We start from the raw sequence: 23,767 nt of genomic DNA on the forward strand, positions 1-23,767 counted from the left end.
AGGGCTTTTGCTACACTAATAATGTAGTATTTTAATAAAAAATAAGTTAAATTCTTGACGTTTAGCCTCAAACTGATTTCCTCTGTACCGTAAGATCCCCTATAACACGGTAGATTGGTAACGCGTTGTATAAGTCGATGAGTTCCCGTATAACGCGTTACGTATAAATTATTCACGATTTTTCTGGCAAAAAGAATCGAATATTTAAAAGAACGAAATATGTACGTTTTATTAAAATCAAAACTAAACTTTGAACATTCTAAATTAAAAACTTATGGATATGAACAAAAAAACTAATGAACTGTACAAAACAAATCAACATGAACAAATGATTATAAAGTTTACAGTACAGAAATTTATACGGGTGATTGAAACGCGTGTAATATGAAAAAGCGTTATAAGAGTAGGTACGTGTTATAGGGATATTACTGTAATCACTATACTCTTCGAGTCTTCCGATTCTTAAAAAGGCGCGAAAAATACTTTTTACTCTGCGCGCCGAGTACTTATCTGCGCATGGGCTACTGTATCTCTTCTTCATATACTGTCAATGCGTGTGTGAATTAGGGATACCAGCATATACTTCTTTTAATTTGTAATTTATAATTTGTCTATGGTCATTACTACATTTATTACCATGTAATTTGTAATGGAAAATTGGTTTAGTATACCACGTAATTATGTTGCGTATATAATTAGTTACAATGTTTAAATGATTAAAATTCTCATGTCGCGGCGTTTGACACTGCTTTACCGATTTTTATGAAATTTTGTATACACATCATGTAGGTCTGAGGTCCGTTTCGTTTAAAAGGCGATATGGCAGTTTTTTTTATACCACTATGGTGGCAAACAAACATACGGCCCATCTGATGGTAAATGGTTACCGTAGCCTATGGACGCCTGAAACACCAAAGTAATAGACAGTCAATTATAGCATACGAAGACATTACACCTTAGCCTTCCGGAATGGAAACATGTGTACTACGATAATTTGTGGAAAACGCAAGGCTGAATAGGTGAGACGCGGATGCAGATTTTGTACAAAGTATACCTCGGTAAATGATATACGAAAATAATAAAAACAACAGAAGAATATTTAAAAATATTATTTTTATTTCTCATTTATATATAAATCAGTACATTTTCACTTTTATTTCATTTAAAACTAACACATTTGACAGCATTAAACTCCGGATATCGACTTTCTGCATTGCGCGTCTATTTTTTTCTTTTGGCTCCTAAGATTGTGTTGCCATAACCATTCCTTTAATTTATTTCATCTAAAAATAGTTTATATGGCTAAACAACGTTTGCCAAGTCATACATGTAAAGTAAAAGTATTAGTATCTGCTGACTAATTGTAGTTACTTCGTAATTTGTAAAAAAAACATAGGTCTAAAGATTTGGCTAGCTTTTCTCTAAGTCGAAATATGAGCGCACAAACTAAAATAACAAATTGTTTCGAAGAAGAACTGCGAACTATTGGGGCATTATGGGCAACACAAACACATTGTCAAAAAATGCAGTCTATTTGAACCACATTTGGCGGCAAAGTATCGAACAATATCATAGACAATTTCCGCACAGTGTACGCTTTAATTTTTTTTTTCCCATATTCGTCCATCTCCTTTTCAGTGATGGAACAGGCAAAGATCCATAGACCGTACAGCCTAGTCTACGTTTAAACTTCTTCATATTTTCGTACGCTTTCATATAAATTGTTACTGCGTATGTCAAAGAAAATATTTTTAAGTAGTTTGCCGGCACAGGCCAGTATGTATACAGCTCAATATCATTGTGAGATTAGTCTGTATTACAATAAAAAATATTACAATTTAATTTTTAAATTTCAATCATAAAAATATTAACACCTGTCAACATTGTCGATGTTGTATATTTTGATAAAATAAACTTGTATAATAATTTTGTATAAATAAAACCAAATTTTATTCTTCGAAGCCATAAAAAATAAAAAAATAATTTTCGAGTTCATCAATTACAAAAATAAATATATCAAATATTTCGTCATTATTTAGATTTTATAAAATAACATCTAGGGACATCTATAAATAAACTTAATAATGATTACATAAGTAATAAAACAATAATAATACAGTAAAGCACCAAAAATAAAATCGTTCAAATAATTACCTTAAGTACTACATTATAAATATACAATCTCACTTTCTTTGCGTATATTTTCGAACTTAAAACATAAGTTATATTACATGATTCAATTTAAACGGTCTAACTAATGCTCCGGTGATGGAAAAACATCAAAAAAAACTATTTACAGGAAACTTTTGTCTTATACGATTCATATAAAACTGTAAAACAATAATAATAACCCAAGATTCTGTAATTCACACAGCGCCATCTAGTTCCAAGGTAAGCACAAGCAGAGCTTGCGCTATAGGTACTAGACAACTGATAGAAATACAAAAATACATTGTTTTTAAATTCAAAATTAATACACATATAAAACACCCAGACCAATACAAACAGTCGTACTCATGAATACAAATGTTTGTACCGTACGAGGAATCGAACCCGCGACCATCAGAAATAAGGCGGTATGCTAAACCGCTCGACCGCCGAGGTCGTTAGATAATTTAATATAAATAGAACAGTGCAGTAGTAAAAAAGGGATTTGTAAATTCAGTTTTTTTTATAATGAAGTTTTAACTAAGTACTTAAATAAGTTAAGTATGGCGTAGTAAGTATTGCTTAAGTTTAGATACTTAGAACTATGTGACTAAACATAAAATGACTATATATACATGAAAATATAGATTAAATCAACTTATGTTTTTTTATTTGTAGAAGTGCTATAATGACAGTCCGTAGGGAATACTAGTCCGAATTAGTGGATTAATGTCCCCCAATGTCGGATTAGCCTAGGGGCCCCGCACATTGAGGGGTCTCGCACATTAAGAGGGTCCCATATATTGAAGGGAGACCCGCTCATTGATATGGACACCTTTATTGAAGGGGGGCCCTTCAATAAAGGTGTCCATCTGAATGAGAGGTCACGTACTTTGAGGGGGCCACGCATAATGAGGGGGCCACACACTTTAAAAGGGCCCCGCACATTAAGCGGTGTCCCCACATTGAATGGGCTTCTAACTCAATGTTCGGTAGCCACACATAATGAACATGGACCACACACTTTGAAGGGACCATGCATTTTAAGGGTTTTTCGCACACTGAGCCACGTATAATGGGGAGCCACGTACATTGAGGGGTCTCCGCACATTAGGCCCCCCTCGCCTGCATATTGAGAGGGTCACGTACATTCGAGAGACGCACTAATGGGGCCGGAAAATGTTGGAGTAGGCAGCACAATCTTTTTCTTACTTAAATATATTTTATATCTTACACAAAGTGTAAACCAAATAAGATTTATCATTTGAAAACAAATATATAACAATAATTGTATTTTCAAACCTTAATTAGGTTTACAATTTATTCCAATCTATAATATCTTGAAAGAAAGTGCTACTGGCTCTAGGTAAACCAGCACTAGTGTCCCTTTTGCTTATAAGAAACCGGTCGATTTTCATTTAGTTATGATTAATCTACCATGATAACCTGATATCATGATCATCCTATCATTCTCCATTCTTACCGCGCTAGCATATAACATAAGCGTAGGCGGGTGCACCCATCCATTATCATTTATAAAATAATTAAATTAAAATCCAAATATATAAAAAATTTCCTATGTTTTGAACACAGTCCTGAAAATTCTGAGAGGTCGCAAATACTATATTCCAATATATAAATATCATTCGATCACGACATTACAATAAAAATTGTCGTTAAAACAAACATTTCCCAATATCACACAATATCATATCAGAACACGTGGAGGATCGTCAACAAAATGGCGGAAGAAAACAAGATGGCGGCGGGTGAAAGCGCGGGAACGCCGCACGTGAGCACATCGTTCGGATACAAGTTCGGTGGTAATGCTTCTTCTCCGACCTTGCAGTATTCGTGGCGAGACTGCAAATAGAGATATACATTATTAACTTCCTGAGCCGCGTAATTTCTTTTTATTTTCACAGCGCCATCTTGTGCCAAGCTAAGCAGAACTTGTGTTATGGGTACTAGACAACTGATATAAATATATATATATATAGTTTTTTTTAATAAATACATAATATATGTACATAGAAAACACGCAGAAGCTAAGTCTAGCGATTTAGCACACTGCTTTACTACCAATGATTGCTGGTGACGGTTGTCGATTCTCCGCACGGTGCAAACCTTTGTATTCATGAGTATGATTATTTCTATCGGTCTGAGTGTTTTCTCTATGTATATATTGTGTATATTATTTATGTATTTACAAAAAAAACATATATCTAAGTATTTATATCAGTTGTCTACCGTGCCGTTGCTTACCGTGGGACTAGATGGCACTGTGTTGTAATTGTTCAGGGTTATTATTATTTTAAATATGTAACTTGTTTCTATATTCTGTTAAGCAGGTGCCTAGAGAAACGGTTAAAATGGTGTAAGATTATTAAATTTACAATTCTATTTCTATCCATCGTGGAAGTATCACATAGTCGTAATTAATTATAAAAATATTTAATGTAATAATAATTGACGACCTCGGTGGTCTAGCGGTCAAGCACACCGCTTTACGACCGATGGCCACAGGTTCGATTCCTCGCACGGCACAAACATTTGTATTGATGAGTATGATTGTTTGTATCGGTCTGGGTGTTTTCTATGTATATATAATATGTACATATTTAAAAAAAAAAAAAAATGTATAGGTCTAGATGGCGCTGTGTGAATTGTCCTGAGATTATTATATTAAATTAAAATTAAATAAATTGCATTTTTTGCAACCTCTGGCTGTGGCCTCCGTAACTGGCGGTCATTATATTTTACAATCACAATATATACCTATGTTCATAGCAAAATAAATTTGATTATTAATTATTAAATAAATTGCACACTTATGATTAAGATAATTAAGATGAATTAATATTTCTTTTAATTTGATTTGATTCATGTAAAATTGTATATATTTAAAAAAATCTGCTTACAGCAAATTCCTCGCCACAGAGTTCCTTGCAGGGCGGGCAGACGACGCCGCCCTTGTGCAGCCAACCCTTAGTGATGATCCTCACTTGAAGAACTTGACCGGCGTGATAGCAAGTGTAGGAATAATTACCAACCTGGATATCAAAATTATCTGTATAATTCACAACTCTGGAATTCCCTGAACGCATTCAAACTCTCCAATGGATGTACTTTTAAGATAAATGTTTAGGTTTATTTTTTAAGTCTACGACATAGAATAAAAAATCTTTTATTTAAATAAACTTCTTTTAAGCACTTTTGAATATTCATAACAATTTTCTCAATCTATCGCTCATTCGGAAAGTTGTCTCATCACAAAAAGAACGAGCAAGAAACTTGTGTGTTGCTCTTTTAAATAATGTTTGTAAGTTTACATTTTTCAAGTCGAAACGTGTGAATACAAACTACCAACTAGCACTAATTTATATAGAATAACGTCAGACCATAAATATTATTGGATGTTGGTGCCCTACAAACCGACCCTCAGACAGTGCGGCTTAGGCAATTTTCTCACTGGTGAGGTAATGTAGTAATTAGTTTTACGGTACAATAGACTAATATTGTGAATAAGAATACTGACGTAATCTTCTATTCATTCATTCATAATTTAAGAGCTACGCTCTTGTCGGTGGAGCTCATGCCACTTTCCGCGATCTTCCATCATGCTCTTTAATTCTTGATACGACACGACTCCCATTTTGTCCTCAATTTGTTTGATGTAGCTATTCCTTGGTCTTCCCCTCCCCCTCTTTCCTTCTATTTTCCCCTCAATAATAATTTTCATGCCATCATCTTCTATATATATATATATATATATATATATATATAAAAGAATTGCTATCCGTTATTCTCGCTAAAACTCGAGAACGGCTGCACCTATTTGGCTAATTTTGATCTTAATATATTCGTGAAAATCCAGAAGGTTTAAACAGTGATAAAATATAAAGAAATTGCATAGAAAATAATAAAGACATCAATTTTATTTTCCCATACAAACTGTTAGTACCTGTCAAACAGGGTTCGTTCAAAAATATTTTGCGTAACTAAACTTAAAAAAATTCAAGACATATTATTTAATTCTGAGGCGGAACGGAGTTTGTGAGGTCAACTAGTGCTGAATAAATGTGTTTATTATCATTATTGTTATGGGATGGGACCTTACCACAATGTGCAGTCGACCGCTCACGCATTTATATTTATAACAACCCGAGCCCCAATGCTGCCATTCTCTTATCTGAAACGTACATTTAAAATTAAAGAAAACACAATAACATATCGTCTATTAAATAGAAAACTGACATTTTTCAAAATTAGATGTCAGATTTGCCTCCTTTTATATAAGTCAATTAAATTAACCAGGCCGTCTTAATAATTATCTAAATACTTTTAAAATTATATATAATACTTCGGTGTAAATTTAACGGACAAAAAAATTTAAATAAATTTAAAAACTTTAAATGCTTATCTTGTAAAAAAAATGTACATTTTGAATACTGCCGTTTTTCTATTCAACCGACGATATATTATGTCATTAAATTACCATGCTTTTTTTTTTGTTACGCCCCTTATCATTCTACTAATCAAGAACATCGTTTTTATTGAGTATCATTAACTCAAAATAAAAAGACAAACTGGAATCTTTTGAAATGTGGTGTTGGAGAAGGATGGAAGGAATTAACTGGAAAGATAAAATAGGAAATGAAGAAGTACCGCAAAGCAAAATCGCAGTCCCTATATCCCTATATTTTTCGCCGCCTATTCTCAATATTTATGATCTGTCTCTTTTCTTTAACCCTTTGCGGTACTTCTGGATACGACACGACGAACTAATTAATAAAATTACTGAAGGAAAAAGGGGAATGGGAAGACCAAGTCTCAGCTATATCAAGCAAACAAAGGAAAAAGTCTTTCGCGTTTATAATATCAGAAAGAAATTAAAATATCTTTATTCATGTAGATCTATTACAACTCTTATGATATGTCAAATCTACAGTCAGTTCGATATTATTTAAATATGAGAAGAACTGACAAAAAACTCAGCTCGTATTCTTTTCAAATAAGCTTGTACATGTTTACAATAATGCAGATTAATTTTTATTTTCAAATTTGGGAGCATAGAGTGACCACCAGGATATGCCATTGCAATTTTGTCAAAAGCTTATAGTCTACTCTGTGTTCCTAACCCGAATAGAATACAATACAGAAATCTCCACAAGCATCACGCGTTCACGAGTATGATGGAGGATAAGTATGAAAATATTATAATTATGATATTACCTGACGACAAGATTTCTGCTCCCAAACTTTGTCGCTATGGTCGAAACACTTAGAATGTTGGCCGTAGTTCTCTAATGCGAAATTAACATCAGTCTCTGAAAAAAAAAACAAAGTAAATTTAATAATAAAAAAATCTTATACATTTTGCTATGAGTATGTAATATGTAGTAATAAGGACAATATAAAAAAAAATATTTTATGAAATTATGAAACGTAAATTTAAAAATACATAATGCTTGCAGAACTAATTTGGGTCGTGTTTCACCTGTCACAAATATTAGGACGGCCTAGGTGGTCACATCGTTTTACTTCCGATGATCGCGGGTTCGATTCCATGCACAGTGAAAAAATTTGTATTCATGAGTATGACTTTGTATCGGTCTTTCTATATATATTACGTATGTATTTACAAAAAATAATATCTAAGTATTTATATCAGTTGTCTAGTACCCATAATACAAGTTTTGCTTACCGTGCGACAAGATGGCGCTGTGTTAATTGTACAGGGTATTAAGAAATAAAACATACTTGGTGTATTCTCCTCGTAAACACATCTGCTGCCCCTGACTAGGACGCTCTTGTGTTTCCACGTGAACTCCTGAAGGTACGGGCAGTAGTCGGCCAGCGACACGGAGCCGCCGTAGTGTGCCTCATCTCCCGGTGGCACGCTCGGCAGGACATCGAAGTGCTGCAGGGAATAGCATTGAATAGAATGTTTGTAGTATATCGCGCCTACAAAATTCCATCCAGCAATTTTATATTTATTTAGTTATTGTTTAATTATTCATAAAGGCGCTTATAAATAAAGAGTAGACAAATTATTACATTGAAGTTGAAAAGCAATGTCACTCACACACTTTCTACTAGACAGCCATTACATTCGCATCCATCCATACAGTTATGCGCATTTTTATACATTCTTTAAGTTAACTAAATTGTACATGAAGCAATAAATCTTGTATTCAACAAAAAAGAGTTTCTCTATATAACCATAAGAAGCTCCAGATGTTATCCTAGACAATGTTATTTTTAAATTAAAAAAGCCCTTAAAAATGTTTTGTAAATGTGACCTACATTTACACTAATGGCCTAATTCTGTAATCTTATTTTGTGATAGTAAAATAGGTGTGATGAAATTTAATAAATAATTTGTTATTTATTTTGTGACTACCTGTTAATACTCATAGTATTAACATCGCGCATACTGCCATGATGCGCTCATCATCGTACTGCGGCTGCGCGCCGTCCGTATATTTTGAATCTGTGGCGCGTTGAAATTGCGCGGGAAAGTATCTACAAAAATGACTTCTTCTACAGACATTCTTCAACTATTGTGCCTACTTCTATTTTTTTTTTATAGCGTTTCTATACAACTATATATGTTCGAAATTTACTTTTATTTTAATAAACTACTTATATACAACCTAAACTGGCATATAAATAAAGCCCCTAATCATACCGCTAACACCAGCTATGACAGAGAGAGTGAGAGGGGATGTTGATATTGGTGTGACAGACAATTTGATATGTATTTTGTTATCTCATTTTGTGACCAGCTATGAGAGATGAGGGAGAGGGCTGAAATTAATGTGACAGAATTTATTAAATAATATGTTATCTATTCTGTAATCTTATTTTGTGCCCAACTATTACAAAGAGGGAAATTCGTCCCCACAAGCTGGAAATGGTGGTGAGGAGTTCCCTCCTCCCGCGTACACTTAGTTTGTGGAATGAACTATTACAAAGGAGGATGAAATTGGGGTGGAATTAAAAATTATTAATAGATTATTTCTTGTGTAACCTTATTTTGTGACCAGCTATGACAAACGGGGGGATGGAAGGGGTGGGATACTGAATGTTATAGGCCGTAATTTAATAAATAATATGTTCTTCATTATGTAAACTTATTTTGTGACTGGCTGTTACTAATAGGGAGGGGCATGATATGCAGAAATTAGTTTTTTGAATTAATTTATCTTACTTATTGTTATAATAACGTTATTGGTGTGACTGATTTTGTGACAAGACAATTATGTAGTCTTATTTTGTGACATAACGGGGTGTATACCTAGATGGCGCTGTGTGTATCATCCCGGGTTATTATTATTACCTGATATGCTCTCGGCAGGATAGTGTCATGGCGGACCAAGTTGCACAGCACCACAGCAGACCTGCGCGGGGAGCACTCAGTCCTCAGAGGGTTCCCTTTGATTCTTTCGCAAAACGGCGCTGGATTTTTGCGTCTGAAGAAAGTTACAATATATTATATATAATAATAATAAATACATCATCTTTATTTATATCAAATAATAAACTGTTACAATAAATTTCTGCTCATAATAAAGTTAAGATCAAATATTGATTATTTGATCCTCCTGATCCTGATTAAGACTCAAGATTAAGACGACACTGTCTACAACTCATACTATAACTCTGTATATTTATTACAATATTTATTAATAGTAATATATATATATGTTCGCGCCCTTAAGTTACTACAAAAATGTAACACTTTGTTGTGGGTGGAAAGAATGAAAAATGTCAAATAGAAATAGAAATAATCTTTATTCAAATAAACTTAATATAAGCACTTTTGAATAGTCAAGTTTTTTGATTCTATCGCTTATTCGGAATGCAGATTCATCACAAGAAGAATAAGCAAGAAACTTGTGTGTTGCTCTCAAACCCTTATAACTCGGCCATTTTACACAAGTGATTCTTGCTCTGTACAATTCATTATTATTAAATGTCTTAATAAGTAAAACATTGAGTTTCACTAAAGAAATTCCAATCTTGTACTAAAACTATATATATATATATATATATTGCATTCACCACAACATCGGCAGTTGACAATGACTGACTACCCCATCTAGGATTAGAGTCGTGAAGGTATATACGGTGTTGTATATATAATGTGACCAATATACTGACACAATTGTGAAAAATATATCTATTACAATTAAGAAATATATCCATCTCGTTTATATTTATCGATAAAAATAAAATGTTTTGTTATGAACTTGTAAGTAAATATAATAGATTTATTATCGTTATATTAAATATATTTTTATATTATGCGCAAACACTTATATATATTTAAAATTAATAAATAAAGGTGCATATGAAAGAATAAACACCTTGAGAAATCACCTCCTGTAGAGTATAATTAATTTTTAACATATTGACCGTACTATGTCAAATGTTTGTATTATAATTTTTTCCCTACCAGTTCAGTATACTATTTATATTATTATTACATCTTGAAAATACAAGAAATAATAGAATATTTCGAGTATGTAGGTACAAAAGACGGTATAATCGCTTAAGCGATATCGTCGATCAAACTTTGGTTAGAGGAGAAGAGGCAGAAGGTGATAGATGGAGTGTGTAATGAAATAAATTTCCTAGCAATGTACCATATCAGGTTGGTAAGCATCATGATATGTTCCTGGTGAAAACGTGACCTCATACTCAGCGTAAATCCCTAGACGGGCAGAAGGGTGTATCATTCAAATATATTTGAATCATTTCATCATTCAAATATATAATCACCAATTAAAAAAATATCAAAAATAACAATGTATAAAATATATATATATCTGATTAAAGACACATATATATCTGGTCATACTCATGTATAAGGTCAGTGACCTCGAGAAAAAAATCTTTTAAACTACTCTAACGTTGTTGGCCGCAGCTGGCCTTTTACAGCTTCACCGGACGATAGGAGGCGAGTGCAAATGGCACTCCAAACCAAAGGAAGGGCATATGAAGACCAACTCCTGCCTGACGGGTACGATTTTAGTGTGAGGGCACCGCTAGGGGTTCAAACCTCGGCTCAGGTCGTCTGAATTTCGATCCCCGTTTTAAATAGACGGGGGGGATCGATTGATTGAGCGCCTGGTTGATTTCGCGAAGGAAAATCAGTGTTGTATTAAACTAGACTATTTTAGCACTCAACAAGATGGGATTTATGAATAGAACTTTGAAAAAGGCTAGCACAATAGATCTACGTAGTCCTTAACAATAGCCCAAACGAATAAAATTAATTACTTACTATTTATATACTTCTCTACTTTGTTAGCGTATATGTCATAATTTTCTTTGAATGTCAAAAAAAATTATTCTCTAAATACGAACATATTACTTACTCCATCGTAGAATTATCCTCAGAGCTGCTTGTAAATAAATTGCAATATATAGATCATTTTAATAACCCTGGATAATTCATATAGCGCCATCTAGTTCCAAACTAAGCAGAGATTGTGTTATGGATACTAGACAATTGTTAGAAATACTTAAGTATTTTTATATAAATACACAAAACATTATGAAAATCGATAACATACGTATATAATTAACTTCTAAATAAACCTCCATACGGGACATCTAGGTCCCTATTTCTAATCACTTCTTTTCGTGTGAGCCGAACGTCATAGCTCCATGGATTCACCATGCGAATGCCGGGTCTATCGTGTGGCAGAGAGGGAAACCGAACAGTTCCTGGGACTTGTGACCCGGGTGTAGGTTTAAGGGGGCTATTTGCCGACATACGTCTACACTTCACCGCTCGTTTTTCTCTCCCATATAGATGGGAGAGAAAATGATAGCATGAGAGATGATGATCATCACTAGCCCACTGTAGTCCACTTCTGGACCTTGGCCTTTCCCAAGGCACGAATCTGGGCCCTACTATGTCTAGCTGCGGGGTCCTAAACTACATTTGCAAATTCGCGGTCTCCACTCTAGAACACACACTCCAGCGACTATCGATTCTACGACAGATATGACCAGCAGATGATCTGGAGATGATCTTAAAGTAATGTAGAAGGAGTATACCTCAACCTTTGAGCATTCAGCCACTGCTTGCATGACGTCATCGCGAACTGACAGCCCAGCCCCTTCCCCCAGTCCAAGGGGGTGGCGTGGTCGTAATCAGCTCGATACCAGCCCGTGTCCTCCAGCATTGCGAAGGTTATCCTGCTGAAGACTGAGTTCTGGGTGTGCGTGCCGGTCATAGCTTCGTTCTGTAATATAAAAATAGTATCTATCAATTCGAGACATTCAGAAAACTACTTTAATCTGATAGTAATAAAGTCGACTTTAACATTTTAAGGCAAGATAATATCCGTCAAACCGATACATTTGGAAATACTCTTTTATGCTAATAGGTTAAAGTCGATTTTAAAATATCAAGGCACGAAAGTATCAATTCCATACATTTGGAAATAGACTTTAATGCGAAGAAATTAAAGACGATTTAAAACTTTTCAGGAATGAATGTATCTATCAAATCCATACATTTGGAAAACGACTTTAATGCTAACATGTTAAAGTCGACTTGTTAAGGTAAGATAGCATCCCTCAAATCGATACATTGGAAACATGACTTTAATGTTAACATATTATAGTCGACTTTAAAATTTTATTGTAGGGCGTGTTGATGGGCTGGAACTAACCTCGAAAACTCTTTTTTCCCAGTGAGTGAGCGCGGTTCCGTCGCCACCTTGGTCTTCCAACTCTGCACCTTCCAACTCCGAACAATTGAAATGTTCTCTCACCTGAAATAATCATAGGAGGGAGGGGATAATTAGTAATTAAGGTGTCTAATCTATTCCTGATGGATGGACGAACAAACCTGCTCTTAAATCTGTTTTACCTTGACTAAGTACCTTCGTATCATCAACAAAAAAGATTGATGGAAAATCGTGGAAAATGGCAAGAGCTCCAACGACAAGAACGCGGTTCTTAAATTATGAATGAACTAGCTACTCGCCCCCGCTTTGCCCGGGTGTACATGTATTATATATATATATATATATAAACCGGCCTCTTGAATCACTCTATCTATGAAAAAAAATCCGTTGCGTAGTTTTAAAGATTTAAGAATACATAGGGACGGACAAACAGCGACAGCGACTTTGTTTTATACTACGTAATGATTATGTACCCTGATGATACGTACCTCTTTAACAACCCTAGGCGTGACGACCATGTGGAAGGTCCTGTCCATGTATCCACCACGGATCATCCACCTCTTGCGTGTGACATTCTTAACAACCCTGTCTGACCATTTATGGATTTGCAGTCTGGAAATGTTAAGATTTTTTTATTTGTTTACTAGTGGCATCCCACAGAGCTGTTATATGAGAGCGCATGGAATAGTCTATATATTTTTTTATGTGATGATAATAGAATGGGTCACCCGCTTGCGCTAACGGTTTACGCTGGCGGGGCACCAGTGAGCAATGAAAAGATGAGCATGAGGTCAGGTCAGTTAGCCCACCGTGGCAAATTCGTGGAATATATCATGATGGTTACCAGGGGGACTGTGTGGACATGGTACATTGCTAGCAATGGGATCATATTTTATATATTCTTTATTGCACAGATAATAAAAAGATATTATAATTTAGAGACAATGTGAGCAAAGGTGGACTTTTCCCTAGAAGAAATCTCTTCCAGTCAACCTAAAACAGTGGGATATGTGGTACTGAGTGGGTAATAATTGGTGCAAACAAAAAAAAAAAAAATGTCAAAGGATAGATATAATATATAATATAATATAGATTATATATATTTCCATATTACTAACAATATTCTTTCCCCCGAATAGTCCAGGTTACTATCTGATAATGTAACTATCTATAGATGAGAGAGACGCAATTTTTAGCATTCTATTATAATACTATGATGTACGGGTCCATCGTGTGGCAGAGAGGGAAATTCCGAGCAGCTCCCGGGACTTATGACCCGGCTGTAGTTTTTAGGGCTAACGTACGTTGAGATATATATTTTTTCAACATCATATAAGCGAGTATGCGATTAATTAAATTTGATATTTATTCGTACGACGCTAAGTGTTTTAAGATTGGCAACCTTTTTTTAACATATGGAAAAATTGCCATAAAGATAGTCCTCCCATCGGGTGATGGCCAGGGGTGTATATCAACTATTAACTAATAATTAACTTACTCTTCGTCCAGTGGAGGATTGCCTGTATCTGGTCGTCGCAAAGTAAGAGGTTCACCATCATCATCTCTGAAATTATATATATACTTTGTTTATTATTATCATTATTCTTAAATCCGTGGTCTAGAGGTTTAGAGAGCGAACGAAATATTATCATCATCATTATTATCAGCATCATCATCATCACCGTCATCATTATATGTATGCTCCCTTTTATGGAGAGATAGACCTGCCTTTGCGGGTGAAAATCACCAAACAATGACAATTATAAAAGAAATGATAGTGAATAAACTAATAATTTAAAATCAATGCAAAAAATCAAAATATCTTTATTCATGTAGGTCTATTACAGACTCTTATGATATGTCAAATCTACCGTCACTTCGGAGTGCTTTCGATCTGAGAACTGACAAGAAACTCAGCTCGTATTCTTTTCAAATATGGTTGTACATGTTTACAATAATACAGATTCATTATTAAATTCAAATTTGGAAGCATAGAGTAAATTTGGAAGAATAGATGTAAAATTATTTAAACATAAGACAAAAATTGGTAATTCTACAGGTTTTCTGGTATTACAGCTTATATTATTATTACAATTATTATTTTATATATACTTCAATGCACTTTAAAATACAAGTTTTTAAATACACGTTTCAAATTTAGCAAGGAGGACTTATCTCTAAAAAAGAACTCCTCCAGTCAACCCAAAACAGCGTGACTCAGAAAGTTGTGTATGCCCCATACCCATGTGCAAAAGGAGTGCAAATAATAAACGTAAGATAAGATAAAATTAAAATAAAAACTAAAATTTTTCTTATTACTCAATTAATCTAGTGAGATAAAAAATGTACGAGTAGGTCGTGTCATAAACTTACCTGTAAAAAGCAAATAGCGATACGCTGAAACCCAAAGCGTGTAGCATTTCATGCTTCACCGTGGAGAGCACTGAGGGCATGTCTCTGTACTTTGTGGAGAGCTCCCCGGGACAGAAGTTGGCGTGACCGGCCACGGGTCTGCAATCAAATCAAATCACTTACTCAGATTGTGGAATGAACTACCTACCGAGGTCTTCTCACGAGACTACAGCACGGGGTTTTTCATGAAGGGTATTATATATTTTTTTTATGGATGATAATGGAATAGTGCACCCGTATGTGCTATGGGTTTACACTGGCGGGGCACCAGTGGAGGACGATAAGATGAACATAAGGTCAGATCAGGTAGTCAGGTCAACATGAGGTATACATGTATTATATAATTAAACCTTCCTCTTGAATCACTCTATTTACTAAAAAAATCGCTTCAAAATCTGTTGTGTAGTTTTAAAGATTTAAGCATACATACGGACGGATAGCGACATCGACTTTGTTTTATACTATGTAATGATTTTGAAAACGAATTTCAAAACATAAATGATATTTATAAGAGAAATTAAACGGTTATATTCTTTATACAGTTTCATACCTATCTAAAGCAGACTCTTGCTGGCAATGGGACGCGTATGCCACCGTCAGACCACGGCGACACCGCTCCGTCTCCACAGCACTCACGTACAGCACGAAATCAGTGTCCTCCACACCCTCAGGTTCCTCTTCTTCCTCGATTGCTGAAGAAACTGTAATAATTAAATATTCTTACTATATTGTATTATTACATAGCTGGGCATTAACGAGTTTGTTACGGAACTCGTAAGAATTATTAGAAACATATACTATTTTATATATTTTATATATATACTATGTTGTATATTTATTTTTCCTGTTGTACCATATTATTCCTTGTATAAGAAGCACTAATTAAGATGACCTTAGGCTTTGCCGGCTACCGGAAGAGAAACCCCAAGTAGCGCCCGTGACTTGTGACACGGGTGTAGGTTTGAAAGGCCCTTTTAGAATGCATTACCACTCACCTTCACTACTCGCAGCTTCCCCCAGGCACAACTAAAACCGGGATAAACCTGTCTCCAATATACTTCGGATACTATAGTGGATTGTCCACTATTGTATCCGAAGTACAACCGGCACGTTCTGTGCTTGTCGACTGATTGCCGTCACTTATTCAACGAAAGAGAATTATTCAACTACCAACCTTCGTATTTATAGAAGTCACTGTAGTAAGGAGAGAAACGTGGACTACTTAGTTTGATCTATAAATACTAGATGGCGCTATTTACAATATTTATAATAATCTTTACATTTAACACTTTATTAGTACTAAACACAAACTACTTTCTTTTAATTTTTTTTTAATATAAAATTTTCTACAATTTTGATGTGAACTCTAACAATTGTAACATAAAAATAAATAATTTTCTATTATAATATAGTTTGGTTCGCCATCTTCTACCCAATCCTTCACAGAGTTAATGCCCAGCCCTATAACATTTTCTAGGTTTGCTGGAAGAAGTCTCTTTTTAGAGATAAGCTCGCCTTTGTACATTACATTCATTGTATCACTGTTTCCTATGTGTGTGTACAATAAAGAATATATTGTATAATAAGCTTGCGAAAAACTACTAATAAAAATGTTAACTATGTAACACGAACATCTTTATGGATCCGCACTCTCAGCTCACAAAATACAGATCTAAGTTTATTCGAGGTCTACTGATAACATAAATCAAATTCCAATATCCTTACTGTGAAATTATAAGTAATAAAGTAATAATTACAAATAAAAAAATCCTTTACGTGTGAATGGAATGAAGAACCCGTCTACGCAGGCTGGACATTTGTAGCTTAAAACGACTTGTCAGATCGAACTCCACATGGTCTCATGGCACCATTCTGGTTCATTACTAATGCATTCACCAGGACCTTCTCTTACCATCCTCCACTGCCCCGTCAGCGTATACTGTTTTAGCGGCTATGTTGGAGCCGCCATTATTTATGTTTATTGTGTCTTGTGTTCATGTAGCTGCAGCATCAGGAGTAAGGAGGTGAATGTGAAACCAGTTAGGACTATTTACATATGTATATTAACGAAGTATTTATAATCATAGTGATCTACCAACGCACAGCCCAAACCACTGGACGGATCGGGCTGAAATTTGGCATGCAGGTAGATGTTATGAAGTAGGCACCCGCTAAGAAAGGATTTTGATTAAGTCTACCCCCAAGGGGGATAAAATAGACCTATACTTTTTCTTGTTCCATCGTAACTAAGCAACGGTGTTGCCGCACGTTGATAGTAAATTCGCCAAACTGTTACACAATCCGATGATTCATTATCTGTACCTATAAAATAAAATACTGAACGTACTTAGAAAATAAACGTAATTAGAAAACTTACAAAAAACTTGTGTACTATTGTCCAACGCGTTGCCATTGAGGTCGCTGGTCACCTCGTCTTCGAAGACCTTCGTCTTAAGTCTCGGCAGCGCCCGACAGTTGTGTCCCGTACTATTGCATACGTAGCATGGCTGAAAACGTTGTTTTTAACTTTAATAGCTAATAAATTGACAGACACTTTGATAGTATGTGGCAACAAAAGTCTATATACATCAGTCTATATATATATTAGCAGAACCGGCCACGCATTGTTGGTAAGGTTGGGTAAGGTTCTTAAATAAAATGTTGACTATAAATTGATATGTAAGCTACCCTATCTTTCAAGTTGGATCAAATTGCAAACAATGAGTAAATCAAATTTGCAATCGGTTCAGTAGTTTAGGAGTCCATCGCGGACAAACAACGTGACACGTAATTTTTATATATTAAGATATATATGTGGGTATACATACAGCACCACAGATTTCGTCATGTCTATTATTTTGTTACTCAACTAACTATAGAATAGAATATTAAACATAAACTAAAATTTAAGCACTTTTGACTAGTTATATTATTTTTTATTATATTTATATATTATTATTTTTTTATCTACGGCTCATTACCGGTCTCATCACACGAAGAACGAGTAACAAAATTGCCTGTAAACAATCTTGTCTCCCTGTTCGATTCCCTGTCCAATTCAAACGGGGATCAAAATTACGACGGCCTGAGCCGAGGTTCGAACCCTAACGTGCACTCAGATTAAAGTCGTATCCGTCGGGCGGGAGTTGGCCTTCAGCTCCATAAGTCTTTCCATTGTTTGGAGTGCTATCTGCACTCGTCCTCTATCGTCCGGTGAAGCTGTGAAGGCCAGCTGCGGTCAACAGCATTAGAGTAGTCCGAAGAAAACATCTTGAGTCTTGTTTGCCACCATCGTAATATAAAAAAACCTAATAATCTCTTTAATAAGTATATTTTTATAAATTTAATTAAATTTCAAATCAGTTTTTATGCTCTCTGAATGCGACTACTATAATAAGCAGTAGGTGTTGAGTGAAAAATAAAATCTATAACATTTTTGTGTACACAATTTGTGTTCAAATTTACATAATAACTATTCAGTGTTGAAAGTGTTTTTAATATAATTTCCACAACACTATAATAGGCGAATGTAATAAAATACGAATACAATAAAAATTAAATAAAATGTTTCACCATGTTTACAGCGGCACTGACAATGTATATATTTGCTACAATTTGTGAGTACATTTGCGATATTTCAAGTTATATTTTAAGCATGAATGCTTTCAATTATATACTTATTTATTTACACTAATGGTCGCCCAGTGGAATAAATACAGTGGTAGAAATACGATCATAATTAATTTTACATTCAGTAAATAAATAAATAACCCTGAACAATTAACACAGCGCCATCTAGTCCCACGGTAAGCAGAGCTTTTGTGTACTTGATGGTACTTGACAACAACAACCCGCGACTATTGTAAGTAAAGCTGTGTGCTTAACCGCTAGACCGAGGCCGTCATCTACTTACTTACTATTCAGAAAGACTATAGACAAATAATATTAAAGACAGACAATATCAATCTCTCAATTTATAATAATAATACTAACAATAAACAAAAGATTAGCGTATGTTCAAAATCTACTCGGTATCATCGTAATCACAGATTATTATATTAGAGTCCGTTAGTTTGTGTTTTTCTAAATACATCCCTCAATATACAAACGGACTGTACAGCGGCCTTGACGCGCGCGCGCATTGTGTTGTGAATTAAAATTAGAACTGGGTTAACCTACTGTGAAGCCTACTGTGAAGCTGGAAAGCTAGCGAAGATACCTTCGAGACCCTGAAGCCCAAGAAATCCGCAGAACCATAAAGGTAAATGACTGACGCTTCCCTAACATTTTGGTAGCAGAGTAGTTTCCCAAACAGCGTATGTAATGTAGTTTTATTGATTTAATGTATTTTTTATGTATAATTCAAATAAAATATTAGCATTGTGTTAATATTTTACTCTGTTTCTATACAAACTATAATTGTGCTAAATTTAAAAAAAAGGGTTACATATTTTGTAAAAAGGGCTACAAAGTTTTTGCTTCACGTATATTAAATACGTTAATACATGTATACATCGTTAATAGCCACAATACAAAACGTAATAGTACATTTGGAGAATATGTTAACTTTCCTGATGAAAGTAATCTTAGGACAAGACGTCTCCAATAAATGTTTAGTGTTTTTACTTTAGTTAATTAAGATACATATACCACACACCATTAAACATCTACGTCTAAATGCAATATATAGTACATGTTACAAGAGAACACTGATACCTATAGAACACGTGTAATACCTAGTTTTGGAGATCAGGGTCCTCATTTTGTATTGCGCAATTTTCTCTCTTTCTCTCTTTTTAATATTATAATCTTGTGGTACAAATAAAGCATTATAATTGTTAATTTCTAGTGTAACTATTTTTTTTATTTCGTCTTGCAGGTTTACAATTGCTGCTTCTGACAAATATAGTTCAATCATATCTTATATTAACAGCAAATTTTGAAGATCTAAAGAACTTAGCGGAAAAATTTTTCTCAGAGTCTATGGCTGAGCAGATAGCTGAATTCATCGTTAGGATCGCTAATAACGCTATGTCGGATGAAAACGAACAAAAGGATGATGGTTTCCAACATATATCTACTGTATTCCCAAATAGATATAAAAAAATAACCAGACAAAGGAACGCAGCTAAAGCGCATATAAACAAATCCAAATTTACAGATTATAAAAAAATATTAGCAGATGAAAAGCATACAAAAAAGAAACATACTATCGACCAACAGCATTATGGTATATCTAAAACAAATAAAGTTAATAATTATTATAGTCAACAACGGAAACTAAAAGACCGTCCATATAGTAAATATAGTAAAAATTTTGACGAGCCATACAATAAACCAATAAAAGAGGAATATAATAAAGAAAACAGAATAACGATTGATAAACAAAAACAATTATTATCAGAAATTGACTTTACAACACATAATTCGGAGAAATATGGAATTAATCGAAATAAACATGTAGCTCAGAATAAAATGAAACATGTGAAAACTCCACCATATACCGAAAAATTAAACGAAATGGACGATGGCATTATGAACAAGATTAAACCAGATGCAAATGAAATTAACCCTTATATAGGATTTAAAATAGACAGAAGTCATAATGATGTTACAACTAAAAAAGCAAAAAATGAATTTGATCAATATGATAATCCTAAATATCCTACAGCTAAGTTTATAGCTACTAGTGGGCCACTAAAATTGCCAAGGATCTCCACTGAAGACACTTGGTGGGAGAAAGAATTGCCTAAACAAGAAGATGAAGATTCTAGATCTGAATAAAGCATTTTTTACCTACAATGTTATCTTTCGTGACGTTGTACATGTTTCCCATAGAATATCAGTGTCTTATCTGAGTGCGTCATTATAACATATAAAGCTTAACGAAAATAGTAACGATATATTGAAAAGGACCCTTTTAATTAACGCAAAATGTACAGATATATCTTCTACTGTGTTTAATGATCTTCATAAGTTGACTATTATATAGTACTAGCTACTCGCCCCGGCTTCGCATAGGTGTACATGTATTATATATATAAACCTACATCTTGAATCACTCTATCTACTAAAAGAAACCGCTTCAAAATCCGTTGCGTAGTTTTAAAGATCTAAGCATATATAGGGACGAACAGACAGCGACAACGACTTTGTTTTGTACTATGTAATGAGGATAATGTTTTAGATAGAAGATAGGCAAAGTAGAAACTCGTGATAAAATCTATCTTCACGACAAACTTTATTAAAATCCGTTCAGCCATTTCGTTATTAAGAGATAACAAATAGACAGACATATTGGATTAACATCTGGGTATTCTCTTATTTAGGTCACTGAATATCATTTGTATAGAAGTAACATTTTGGATTAGTGATCTACAGTTCAGACTTGAATTCTTAGTTCTAGAATCTGGCTGACACTAACAAATCTTTCTTTATCTGCTGACTAACCCTCCAGTGATTGAAAGAACTATAGAAAACAGTCTATTTTATGCGCAGAAAACTGCAAGAAATTATATTTATAATTATATATATTTATTTTAGTTATTTTTCTTTTTTAATGTAGTTGGCAATACTTAGCCTTTACTTACAGCTTCACCGGACGGAATATTTATTTGTTTGTTCAGACTGGACTGGGAAGCAAACTGACGGTCCTCGAATCATGGTAATAGATAGGTGGAAAATCTTCAAATGCTTACGTTCAAATGGTACTCCGGTACCCGTACTTCGCCGCACATTGTTTCTGCACTGCATGAGTCTATGCAATGGGACCTGCCACCACGCACGAACACCTGCCTTGTGGGACATTTTCTGTAAAAAACGAAAAAAAAACCGTTATATGACTGCAACGGTAAAACAAAGTTACGGGTTTAAAAATTAGAGTTCTCAGAATCTCCAAATATATAGGTGAGACAGAAGTACCCACGTTAAGAACTGCCGCCATGCACCTTGATTTGTGAAATGTATTTCAGTTATAGGATAAGATAGGGCGATATAAATTAGAGAGTAAAGAAAAAAAACAACGATATTTTATTAGCTACTAATAACTCGCACTCCAATATACATACATAAGTACTAGTTGACTCGGCAAACATTGTTTTGCCGATTATTATTAGTATACCAGCGAAATCTCTCAACAATCTTCTAAAAGAACTTCGGGTGTCTAGGAATACAGTGGGTTTTATACTAGAACCTGTATCTCAAGCTGCACTAGCAAGCCTACAAGATATGTCTGGGTAATAAAAGAGAAAAACACGAGCGGTGAAGGTGAGTGTTGACCTACGTCAGCAAGAAGCCCCTTAAACCTACACTCGGTTCACAAGTCCCGGGAACCGCTTGGAGTTTCTCTCTCTCGTATGTGGGAATGAATTCGCTGTAGATAGCGATACATATTGTTAAGGAAATGGATAAATCATTTGCATTAATCACAGATAAACGCTGAATATTTGGTACATCATAGTAATATTTGTATAAATATATATATTTAGATGACAGCACGTTATCTTAATGGTTCTGATGTATATTAAAGATATCCAGTTATCATTACTGATATAACATTACACATTGTTAAACATTGGCTAGTCGTTAAAAAGTTTTATATAGTTAGGCAGTTTAATTGCCTGGTTTTTATTGTCGTAAAAGTTAGTCTTTGTTGTAATAATATTGGTTACTAGTGAACCGTCCTAGATTCGACCTGACACAAACCGAAAGACCAAACTGAATACCAGTGAGTGTTCATGAAATATTAAACTTTTTACCTAAAATACAAAGCGGAAAATCGAAAATAATTATTACCTGCATACAAAATGCGCGGTGACGTGATCTATTTGGTATGAAAATTTCCAAGACATTACAGAATAAGAGGCATGACATTTTAGTCCTCTCGAATAGCAAATTTGAGTGTTCTTAGTACCGTTAATGTACCTATATAGGTTGCGGTTACCGCTTTTGTTAAAGTGGGTCGTCAGATTGTTTGCTATTTTAAATATGTAAATATAATACAATTTCTACAATTTTGTTTCTTGGTGACAGTGATTTAGTTTCTCGACTGTTCTATTTATAAGAGCGAAGCAGTGTATTCTCAACACGACACGTTTCTCAATTCTTTCAAATTATTATCAGATACTGGAAGGCGATGGATGCGAGCAATTTAGGACCGATCGTCGTGGAGATCTTTGGGGGAGGACCCTTGTTTATGTGTAGGAGGGACCTTTGTTCAGCAGCAGACGTCTTCGGGGCTGAGATGATTGATGATTATCAGATACCCACATAAGTACTTAATGTTAACAGATGGCCTTGAATAAGAGTAGTGTTTCCTGTTAGATCTTGTACTTAAGTTTCTATGTCAGTTTGTTTTTGTTGCCAGTTCTTCTCAACTGTAGTAGTTAACTCAACTGGACGGTGGATTTTTAATACAAAATAAGAGGTACTTATAAAGCATGAAATGTGTTTTGTTAGTTTAAATAATAATGGAAAAAATTTGAAGAGCATAT

The 23,767-nt window shown here is 34.4% G+C and overlaps 1 protein-coding gene across 2 annotated transcripts in view; it reads right to left on the reverse strand.

Annotated features, from left to right (window-relative positions):
* Positions 1–3,596: 3,596 nt before the first annotated feature.
* The window catches only part of LOC131842977 (leishmanolysin-like peptidase), a 98,639-nt gene continuing 78,468 nt past the window's right edge, over positions 3,597–23,767 (reverse strand). Inside the window, exons 5-18 of one of the 2 annotated variants that reach the window (XM_059191571.1) lie at positions 21,974–22,085; positions 17,653–17,782; positions 15,826–15,976; positions 15,237–15,374; positions 14,362–14,427; positions 13,352–13,475; positions 12,846–12,947; positions 12,232–12,413; positions 9,494–9,626; positions 7,912–8,071; positions 7,384–7,478; positions 6,269–6,340; positions 5,070–5,201; positions 3,597–4,011 (exon numbers count right to left, since the gene is read on the reverse strand). In XM_059191571.1, the coding sequence (XP_059047554.1) occupies positions 3,862–4,011; positions 5,070–5,201; positions 6,269–6,340; positions 7,384–7,478; positions 7,912–8,071; positions 9,494–9,626; positions 12,232–12,413; positions 12,846–12,947; positions 13,352–13,475; positions 14,362–14,427; positions 15,237–15,374; positions 15,826–15,976; positions 17,653–17,782; positions 21,974–22,085 (1,747 nt within the window). In that variant the 3' untranslated portion in view covers positions 3,597–3,861. Of the gene's footprint in view, positions 4,012–5,069; positions 5,202–6,268; positions 6,341–7,383; positions 7,479–7,911; positions 8,072–9,493; positions 9,627–12,225; positions 12,414–12,845; positions 12,948–13,351; positions 13,476–14,361; positions 14,428–15,236; positions 15,375–15,825; positions 15,977–17,652; positions 17,783–21,973; positions 22,086–23,767 lie in introns of both variants that reach the window. The other variant, XM_059191570.1, reaches the window with a different exon arrangement.

Source organism: Achroia grisella, unplaced genomic scaffold, assembly GCF_030625045.1.
Source record: "Achroia grisella isolate CSIRO2021 unplaced genomic scaffold, CSIRO_AGI_Agris_v1 utg2716, whole genome shotgun sequence".
Lineage (NCBI taxonomy): Eukaryota > Metazoa > Arthropoda > Insecta > Lepidoptera > Pyralidae > Achroia > Achroia grisella.